General features: G+C 33.5%; 1 protein-coding gene and 1 long non-coding RNA gene across 3 annotated transcripts; one reads left to right on the top strand and one right to left on the bottom strand.

Annotated features, from left to right (window-relative positions):
• Positions 1-55: 55 nt before the first annotated feature.
• On the bottom strand, positions 56-9860 carry LOC126779192 (uncharacterized). Of its 2 annotated transcripts, XM_050503104.1 has the most exons (7): positions 7287-7418; positions 6787-7114; positions 6397-6585; positions 5614-5701; positions 4347-4681; positions 2293-2757; positions 56-1177 (listed from the first exon to the last, which is right to left on the bottom strand). In XM_050503104.1, the coding sequence occupies exons 2-7, from the start codon at positions 7092-7094 to the stop codon at positions 1120-1122; spliced, it is 1443 nt and encodes a 480-aa protein (XP_050359061.1). In that variant the 5' UTR covers positions 7095-7114; positions 7287-7418; the 3' UTR covers positions 56-1119. The 2 variants fall into 2 exon arrangements, with proteins under 2 accessions (XP_050359061.1, XP_050359062.1); XM_050503105.1 differs by lacking the exons at positions 6787-7114; positions 7287-7418 and adding an exon at positions 9825-9860.
• LOC126779268 (uncharacterized) lies at positions 7786-8585 on the top strand. Its single transcript, XR_007670280.1, has 2 exons — positions 7786-7964; positions 8217-8585. It is a non-coding gene; the product is annotated as an uncharacterized LOC126779268 (long non-coding RNA).
• Positions 9861-11092: the final 1232 nt, after the last annotated feature.

Below are 11092 nucleotides of genomic sequence, written 5' to 3'. Positions count from 1 at the left end.
GATGGAAAGGCAATGGAATAAAGCACAACAACGCTAAATAAAACGCACGCCGCAGTCGCAGTTTTTTAAATCCTTTTTATTTATTATCCACCCTTCAAGTATTAGAAACCTCTGGTGATAGAATATCTTAAACACAATGCCAACCAATAAAATATTCCTCGCCGTTATACCACAGATAAACAGATAAATTTGACAATTAAAACCTTCTTAACAGCCTGTGAATGTCCCACTGCTGGGCTAAGACTTCCTCTACCTTTTTCGAGGAGAAGGTTTGGAGCTTATTCCACCGCGCTGCTCCAATTCGGGTTTCAATAAAATTAATTCAAATTTCAGTAAAATTAGATACGTGCAGATTTCATCACGATGTTTTTCTCCACCGTCAAGCACGGGATGAATAATAAGCACATGAAAATTCAGCGGTGCTCGCCCGGGTTTAAGCCCACGATCATCGGTTAAGATTCACGCGTTCTTACCACTGGGCCCATCTCGGCTTTAACAATTTAAACCTAATTTTAAATAACATTAATGCTAAATTGGACACGTAGTAACATGCTTTGTTATATAAACAATGGTCTATAAACATTAACATTATGAATACTTATGTAATTATTTATTTTCTAGTGTTTTTTTTTCAGTTATATCTCTTAGTAATAACATCCCTTATTTTTTTTTTTTATAGAATAGGAAGGAGGACGAGCATATGGGCCACCTGATGGTAAGTGGTCACCAAACGCCCTTAGACATTGGCATTGTAAGAAATGTCAACCATCGCTTATAGCCAATGCGCCACCAACCTTGGGAACTAAGATTTTATGTCCCTTGTGCCTGTAATTACACTGGCTCACTCACCCTTCAAACCGGAACACAACAATATCAAGTATTGCTGTTTTGCGGTAGAATATCTGATGAGTGGGTGGTACCTACCCAGACGAGCTTGCACAAAGCCCTACCACCAGTAAATGTCTTATGTTATTGTCTGCAGGCTGGCTGGTCTGGATGGCCTTCCCCAGCCTGTCCACGAAAGAGTCATGTTTTTTCACTGATGTAGGCTGAAGTCCAGATTCTACTTTGTAGTAACCAGTTAAATATTTAATACTATATAAAATTTACAATTAATATTTATATAAACATAATTTCTTGTGGTTGTAACTGATGAGTCCTTTCGCGTTTGTAAATTCTGGAAAAAAAAAGATTTTTTTTTAATACTCTCGATGTACTCGAAAATGCATATAAGTCAAATGTTTTACAGCATCTGAATTGGTTATTTATCGTAAGTGTGTGAGTGACCCAGTATATTATATACATAGGCATAAGGTAGGTAACATCTAAGGCCACTGTTTACTCCCGAAGTACTCGGAGAGACCAAATGATGAACGAAATAATAACTATATTTCATGGTTCACAGTTAGTTAGTTAGTTAGTAACAGCCTGTTAATGTCCCACTGCTGGGCTAAGGCCTCCTCTCCCTTTTGAGGAGAAGGTTTGGAGCTAACGAGGACGAGTACTAAACTCCGCCTTGAATTTCGGGCCGTCTCGGGCTCTACATGACGTCCACCCTGAGGGTGTCTCCTACGAGATCGCACCTTGGCTCAGGACGTAGTCAGAGGGGGTGGGAAGCACTTCTGCAAGAAGCACAATTTTGTATACGTACTATTGCAAAAAAACTTAGATAGCGTGATTCAGGAATTTCAAATAATGAATCAACACCATCTAGTGACAAATATTAACAAACATGTTTTACTCTTAACAGTCACGTCGGCACGCAATTATCTAAATGGTACTTCTTGCAGTGCCAGTCTATGAGTGAAAGTGTTTGCGTGTGGTAGAGTGAGATAGGTGATATGTACACTATGTAAGTTACTCCTGACACCGTAACAGTAAGAGCCTGTGAATGTCCCACTGCTGGGCTAAAGGCCTCCTCTCCTCTTTTTGAGGATAAGGTTTGGAGCTTATTCCACCACGCTGCTCCAATGCGGGTTGGTGGAATACGCACGTGACAGAATTTCAGTGAAATTAGACACATGCAGATTTCCTCACGATGTTTTCCTTCACCGTAAAGCGCGACATGAATTATAATCACAAATTAAGCATATGAAAATTTAGTGGTGCTTGCCCGGGTTTGAACCCACGATCATCGGTTAAGATTCACGCGTTCTTACCACTGGGCCATTTCGGCATACTCCTGACAACTTGTATGCAAATTCCATGATGTTAAATTAAGTAATTAATATGAAACTGGCCACTAGGTAACTAGATCAACGAGACATTTGACAACCGTTAAGTGATACTCACACAAGCCGACCGCCCTGATTTTCTTTAACGTCGAATTCCAAAAGCGCATTATTCAGCGCCTCCAGCAATTCGTCTCTCTCTTCGCATATCGCGGTGTCTCGTCTCAAACATATCGCGGTAAAAGCATTTATAGCTTCGACTTCTTCATTATCGAACGGACCCAACAATCTATATTCCGTATATTTCCTGTTACCCGAGAACTCTTTGAAATAATCCACCAATTTACCTAAAATGCTCTTCGGCGTAACAGCGTCGGTTTCTTGTTGGGAGTTGAGCTGTTTTAAATTTTTATCGTTCTTAACTTTAAGCGCTTTCACTTGCTTTGTAAATTTTTCAATTTCGGTTTCTTTTTTTTTTATTTGAACGTATTTCTTTTTGCCCTTCGCTTCGATTACGACATCTTTCAAATCGTCGGGTACTATTAGATATATATGCGAAGGCGCGTCTTTGTACAAGCATAATTGTCTGAAAAAAAAAAACAATAAATCGAAATCTAGATGTACAATTGTGCCTTTTGTAACATGAGAATAACAGTGGCTGAATTCTACTAATATATAACGAATACGATACGTTCCCGATTCAATTCCAATCCAAGTTTAGTGGTGGTAGAGCTTCGTGCAAGCTCGTCTGGGTACGTACCACCCACTCATCAGATATTCTACCGCAAAACAGTAGCATACTTGGTATTGTTGTGTTCCGGTTTGAAGGGTGAGTGAGCCAATGTAATTAGAGGCACAAGGGACATAACATCTTAGTTCCCAAAGTTGGTGGAGCATTGGTGATGTAAGCGATGGTTAACATTTCTTACAATGTCAATGTCTATGGGCGTTGGTAACCACTAACCATCAGGTGGCCTATATGCTCGTCCGCCTTCCTATTCTATAAAAAAAAAAGTTTGACTAATCTACATTTATTCGAATCGGAACCGAACCGATATGATGTTTATATATAAAAAATGGTTTAGATAACAGAACAACACGAGAAACAACCAAAAAGAATATTAAAATACTCAAGAAAAACTTTCTTGGTTTTTGTCGTGACATCATTTAATTTTTGTTTGATTGTTTATATTGTTAAATAAATAAAATACATATATATATATATATATATATATATATATATATATATATATATATATATATATATAGTTACGTCAAAACCAAACTTAATTGATACTTTCATGCAAATAGTCGATAATTAAATTAAAGAATAGTTAAACGGATAAACGTCAACGATCACGCTTCGATTTGATTGCGATAATGTGACGATTTATTAGTAGAACAGTCCTCCTAAGTATGTAGCCAGCGTGTAGATGGTAGATCGATTGATTGTGATATGTACGACAGTCTCACTTGTTCTCGCAAGCGCACTACGCACTTAAATAAGTGCTTTATTATTAAAGCTTTATTATTTTTTTCATCACAGTACTCTATCTCTACCACTACCCAATGGTTTAATAAAACTTAGGCAATTTATAGCAGATTTAAATGATAATATTAATAAACTACCTTGACTACGACCTTTACTTGGTGGGATGGCTTTGTGCAAGCGCAAGTGCAATTTATATTGAAGAACTAACATACAAAAAAAAAATTGTCCATTTCTGAGAAAACGACCTTCGCTAGCCGTACGTATGAATAGTTTAGAATAAACATTTCACAATGCATTTATATTTAAATATTATAATTGCTAATAAATAAGCCTATTTAAAAACTTTTATATCATAGTCATTTGTACCTAGTCGTTAAGCCGCATCGATATTTCATTACAATTAATTTAAAACTATATAGTTAGGAGATTCCTTGATCCAATACAACAGCGTTGTTAAAAAAAAAAAGACGCGCGCTAAATTTAAAACCGCCATTTTGTTAGTCAATAAAAAGGTATAGTAATCAATTCATTATTGGCACGACTTGTGATTTGTTGGATGTGTTCAAATGTGTTATTTGGATTTTTAAGAGCGAGTGAATTATTTATATCAATTTGTATGATTTGGTGTATTATAAAAAAGAACAATTCGAGGTATTTTTAAAATCTATATATAAATACTTTACCGATTGGGGGCCTTCCCGGCGCTCTTCGTAATCAACAAATACATATTCTGCCTTATAATATCACCGGCTATGGCTGTATCAATCGGATTGTCATACGCCAATTCTTCAACGTTAGCACATTTCCCTAATTCCTGAACGATATTATGTATCCGCTTCCTTTCACATCTCCACATCGCGACATCGAACAGTAAGTCGACTTCAAAATCGTTTTTTATAAAATCCAATATATTTAAGAGCACGTTCGTTCGGAAATAGTTATTGAATTCCAAATCGTCATCGCGCACTTCCACTTGTTCTGGCTCAGTCACGTGACCTAGGCCGAACGTTTTCGTCGCCTGTGGATTTTTTATTATTTATAAACTTTCAATATAAATGTTGAAACATTCAAACAGCAAGGAAGAATTAAGATAGAGAAATTTACATATCAAACATCACATTATTAAACTAAAGAAAAACAAATGAGTTTAAAAAGCAAAATCAAAAAAGAAGACATCGTATAATAATACAAATTTATTATTGTAAAAAAAAAACAAAAACATTTTTTTTTTCATACAAGAAAAGCACTAACAACAAGAGTAAGCACTAACAATAAGGGTGCTTATTGTTAGAGCTTTTTACACCACACTGCTTCAATAAGGTCTTGTGGATATATGAAATTTCTACACAATGTTTCCCTTGACCGCTGAGTACGAGTTGAATTATAAGCACAAATTAGGCATGAATGCACTCATGAACCCGCACTCTCCATTTTGATAAAAACAAATGACATTCATGATTTTACAAACACTTTGTGCTAAAGAAATTAATCATATTTTTAATCTCTTGTCAAACTATATATGACAGACAAATTTTCGTCTATTTAGAATAATAAATATTTGTCTAAATCTTTAGTAAGCATTTCTAATCTTAAGAATCTTTATATAACCTGACATTTTTTTACTAATATTATTATTTATTGTAGTTTAATTTTTTTTTTTTATTCATTTTTAATAATGTGTGCTTTTGTTTTTCTCTCTTAATGTATTTGCTATAGTTGGAAACTTTATTAGTATAAGTATGTGTTATGTGCATTAATTTTATTATTCTATTTTACTGTTTGTATTCTATACTTCAATAAATAAAAATAAAATAAAATATATCTTTTGTCAAACAATTGATTGCATAATAACAAAAGTTAATATTTTTTTATCATCTTCATTTCCAAACAAAATAAAAATATATATATATTTATATTTTAGAAAATATCATTAATACAATAAACACTCACATATGTCGCCTTTGGTATAATAGGTTCCAATATACCCGCTCCATCTTTGCCGAGGCCACCGCCTGTCCATCCCATTTTTTCCAACATACTGGCAACAAACAAAAAAATAAACATTAATAACACTCATCAAAAACTAACTAACAATAATATACCAGAATATCATGTGACACATAAACATTTTCTTTCAAAGCCAAGTAGATACTTGCCTTTCACACCGAAGGTTGTGGGTTCGATTCCCACCCAGGTAATATACCAATCTATTATAATGTCCTCCAGACCGATTTCGGCCACGGCGGCCAATCTTAAGAGAGATTAGCCAACTATGCAGGAGATATTACAGTGCACAAACATAGGTGCATTCTCTCTATTCCCTCACTCTCATAATCCGATGGGACGGTGGACGGCTCTACGTGGCATGGAAGTGTACACACTGCCAACTTCCAGACTCTGGGCTGCTACTGAGAATTTTCTGACAGAAGAACCCAATAACTTTTTATTGGCGCGACCAGGGAATTGAACCCAGGACGTCCGGGTCTGCAGCCTTACATCAAGCCACTAGACCAACGAGACAATTATAACAATCTATACTGGTAATTTAATCTATGAAACTCAAAAATCACCCTTCAAACTGGAACACAACAATACTAAGTATTGCCTGGTGGTGCTTATGTTGTCTGGTGGTTGAATATATGATGAGTTGGCTTGCACAAAGCACTATGACCATTAATCATGTATAATATACTCGTAAATTATTAATTAAAAAAACAAAAGTAATATTTATACCTTTTACCCTTGCTTATTTCAGCTGGTTTCTCAAGCATTTTATTAAATTTCTTTTCAAATTCATTTTTTCTTTTATCATGCTTTTTTCTTGATTTCGCTTTCTCTGGCTCTTCTGCAGAAGTTTCTCCTTCTTCTCTTTTCCAATACTTTACATTGTTTCTTAAATTACTTAGTTTATAGTTAAGGAATCTGTAAAGCAATTTATCAGTAAAATTTTACCATTTTAAATTCGTTCAAAAACGAAAATAATAAAAAAATTGTTTTTAAATACTTTCAGAAGGCAGACACGCTCGATTGTACCCTTTCTATATATCCCTTGATAATATGAAAGCGTAACAAATAAATAAATGACTATCGCATTTATAAGTTAGTATTAAGATAAAAAAATACCTATTATCATGGATATATGATTGCACTTCAGGGTTTCTGTATAGGGTTTCCCTTTTTATTGTCCTTAATTCATCACTGCTTCCTGGAGTTCCTGGTGTTATTTTTAATTCGACGTTTTTTTCAAATTTAGTCAAGTCTTTGTTTCCACAAGACGACATAGGAGTTGAATTAGGAATTGGATCATTATAGAATTGAGAATAATCAAACTTCTGTCTACAATTAAATGGTTCACTATCATAATAACCTATTTGAAAACCGTCTATTTGATTACGTGTTTTCCAATTTCGATTTTTACGATGTTTTGGCATTGCCGGAAAAATTGTGTAAACTAATGAAATGGAAAAAAGTAAAAAGCACTATTATATTTTTTTATTTACTTATATACACTGTTTTTATGCACTAAGGTCACACAATTCTTTAAAATGTTTCATACATTTTAAAAAGTCTATTAATATTATAATTTTGTTTGGTTTAAAATAACATTTATTTATAAGCTTTACTTTTCCTTTCACAACATATATACAAATATATTTGTTTTTCTTTACTCTTATGACGTGTATAAACACTAGTTTAGCGCAATATTTTCTGACAATATCACGTTTAATATAGAAAAGAAGACACGGAAGAAATAAACAAATATTCCATTTGTATTTTAGTTAATCAATAATAACAATATGACTATTATGACACTATGATCATAGATAATATATATGCATTATGCTATGAAGAAGCAAATAGTTACCAAAGAGAATGGAATCAATCCGTTTTAATAGGTAAAGTGTGACATAATAAAACAGCCTGATGACAAGATTTTAATTCGGATTTTATTTCTCCCCGTAAAAAAATATTTTTTATAAACATTTTATTTCTGACATGTCATATTCTTAGCTTTTTATTTTTTTTATGTTAACTTTTTTTAATTTTGATTTAGATGAAGTCATTTGTGTAAACAGTTTTAAGTATTAAAGAATACATTTTGTAATGCTTAAATCACAAATACTCAACCTTTTCTTAATAGGAGCCACAAACACATGTTAGTCATGGTGTCGCGGGACGCAGACAATAAATATTTTGGTAGTGATTTTTTAAGTTTCGGGATAGTTACAAATTAAATTAAGCAACTATGAACAGATTTATGCAGTGTCCGTGGCCACAAGATATTTTGCATCTTTACATAAGTATGTTTACAATAGATGTCATTATTCAGAAACATTTTAGTATTATTAGTTTAGTTTGTTTATATGTGTGCATCTGAGAAGATACACACATATAAACAAACAAATAGTACATATTTGTATATCTATATTTTAAAGCTTTAAAACTTTTTGCAGAAATTTATTATGAAGTAATTTAGTAGAAATTTGTATGCCATGTAGTAGACATAATTTAAAAAAAAAAATGAATTTCTCATTATATGATTGTATTTGCAGACCTAAGCCTGCAGTTGAAGAGAGGGCTGTCTATCCTGATGCAACACCGGCTCTGCCTGATGATGTTGAGAAGAAACCCGCGCGATTCGGTTCCCGATTGTACTGGCTGACCGAATAATTGCAAAATTTTAGTCACGCGAGTGAGACAGCATACTAGAATAAGCGATGCTCAGAATCGCTCTATAAAAATTAAGTAAAATAACACCCGAAAAGTTTTTAAGTCGTTTTACTTTTTTGCTTTAAATCATATAATCAAGAAATAAACCATGTTTCTTTGAAGGTATTTAAATTTTAAATAAAACTGCTGTTTAACTTTTTATCCATGTTAGCAATTTAAATAATTTGTAGTATAATAAAATGTTGGCAATATGTTTATTTTTTATTTAATATTGTACAAAATATAAATTATATAAGACGGCAATTTCAAAAGTATATTGAATAGATGAACGATGACAAACCGTTAAGTATAAATAGGAATGACTAGATAAACGAAAAAAAGAAACATTATGTTTTAGACAGTAAGACACAAGAATTCTTTCATGTTAAAATTCTGTCTCTTGTGAAAGTTTTTTACCTCTTATTGTTTTTCTCATATGGCAACTTTTTCTAAGTGAAAACAGATTATTTAAGCCAGTAGTACTCAATTTGCGGCCCGCTTTATTTTAAACTATTTTAAATTTCAAAGGGTCAATTAGGAAGATGAGCTTATTTTTTATGATCTCAAAATATCATATTTAAAATATAAAAAATACTGGCGAAATAATTTTTACGGTATCTGCAAAAACGAATTTTTTACAATTTTTTAAAGTTACGAGTTCCTAAATTATTTTCTGGAGCGGTCGCTCATCGACGCGTGACGTCACATCGCCCAACGTCGCTCGCTCGCCCATACAATTTCGCCTATATTTTCGCGTTATTCTTGATTTTATTTATATTTCGATTAGTATTAAAAAAAAAAACTTTCATACATGTATTATACAGAACCATAGTATACTAATTCAACAAATAGAACTCGGGAAAAATAGTTTTTCCATATATATATATATATATTTTTAACAAAAACAAGTACGTATTTTCATGATAAGCATTTTAATTTAAGTACCTTAGTAGTAAAATTTGTCGTATTTATTTAAAATTACTGTCGTATTTATAACTTTTTAGTTTGAGGATCAAACATTTAATTTCTACAGGCTAGTTATAGGTATTCGTTTAAAATAAACATAATTCAGAATGCTCGTAATACGGCCTTGATACGTTGAATACCCATAGTGTTGTCATAAGAGTTTGTATCGATGAAAAATGCAATTCAGCGTTAATCTTAAGTTTATTGTTAATCTTGAAGATAATTTGTGAACAACGCCATATCACCAATGGTACGTTGAAAAAATCCTTAATGACTGTGACCCATTGAAATTGATTTTTACCATATTATGTTTCTTTGAAAGTCAAATATATATTCTAATATAGTACGTATGATACAAATGAAATCAAATAATTCTTTATTCAAATAGGCTTATAAGGGCACTTTGGAATCACCATGTTACAGTATTGAGTTAAACGTAAAGCTGTTCGCCGGTGCTCCTGTGAGCCGGTGATCTTCTAGTTTACCTGATCGATGGGCTGAAGCAGAGTCAAGAGGCTTTGGTTGTGAAGGAGTCCGAATGTGAAACTAACGCTTAGCAATATGTTCGATAGTCTACTAACAGAACTAATTAATAGTCACTAGTCGATTCGTATACACATTTAATTCACTACACAATACAGTCGCATGAGTAAAGAGAACACTAAGATACATACAAAGTCAGTCACGGCAATCAGAACACCACAGGAGGAATACTTGAAATCACATTAAAATACATTTTCATAGCAGAGAAAAACAATTATTTGAAGAGGATCGTAATATCACCAGTTGAGGGTAGCGCAAGTAAACGGTCACTACTCGCTGCGACGATCGAGGACGGCGCGTAGGCACCAGCCATCGGTACTGCTTAACAACGCCGTTCACTCGGGTTTGCGTTGTAATTAATATTAATTATTTTTAATATATTATTTTTTTTAAATATGTATTAATAATAATAATAATATACTGGGACATTATTCACACACGGCCGACTGATCCCAAATTTAGCAGAGCTTGTGCTATGGAAACCAGACTCAGAGAGAAACTGATATACTACTTTTCTTTTTGTAAATACATACTTATATAGATAATTACACCCAGACCCAGGACAAACTTACATGTTCATGCACACAAATGTCTGTCCTGAACCTTCGGCGTGTTAGGCAAGTATCTACTAACCACGCCAACCGGCTCGTCAAAATCGTATTATGTTATGATGTTTAATAAGTGTATTATGTTGTCTGTAATGAATATTAATATTGTGTGTGGGGAATACACAGCAAGGCCACCTCTTGGACTCAACCACAACAAAATTAGCAGTTAGTCTGGACATAGAAAAAGCTTTTGATTTTGCTTCTCAGGAAATAATGCAATGAATCAACAATTTTGCCAGATCGAACCATCAAGGTCATTGTTAATATTTTAAGTAAGAGCACCGTTGCACGCTCTTACTTAAAATTCGTCAATTCGGGTGTTCCACAAGGTATTGTGTTATCACCTACTCTGCTTCTTTTGCATATTATTAACCAAAGTCTGAGATTAGGGCCAACCAAATTCAATACAACTCAACCCCAATTCGACACAAGTTTGCGCTATGACTTCTAAAATGGCACCTTTTGTCATATCCCCTCATTTTGAGAATACCACCTCGTTGCCAAATCCAGTATCGGGGCGTTAGGTTTCGCGGTCTATTGGAAGGTGAAACCAAATTAGTCTCTAGAAGCTTTGTTTGCTCAACAAGGTAAGACAGTAATTC

Source organism: Nymphalis io, chromosome 28 (genome assembly GCF_905147045.1).
Source record: "Nymphalis io chromosome 28, ilAglIoxx1.1, whole genome shotgun sequence".
Lineage (NCBI taxonomy): Eukaryota > Metazoa > Arthropoda > Insecta > Lepidoptera > Nymphalidae > Nymphalis > Nymphalis io.
The sequence above is the reverse complement of the archived record's forward strand: the minus strand, read 5'-3'. Positions and strand labels throughout refer to the sequence as shown.

Excerpts from the sequence above, each read along its gene's own strand:
- LOC126779192 (XM_050503104.1), bottom strand. The coding sequence starts at position 7,094 with ATGCCAAAACATCGTAAAAATCGAAATTGGAAAACACGTAATCAAATA. Across the intron at positions 5,702-6,396 it reads GAAATAAGCAAGGGTAAAAG|TATGTTGGAAAAAATGGGAT; the intron begins GTATAAATATTA and ends GTTTGTTGCCAG. Across the intron at positions 4,682-5,613 it reads TTATACCAAAGGCGACATAT|GCGACGAAAACGTTCGGCCT; the intron begins GTGAGTGTTTAT and ends AAAAATCCACAG.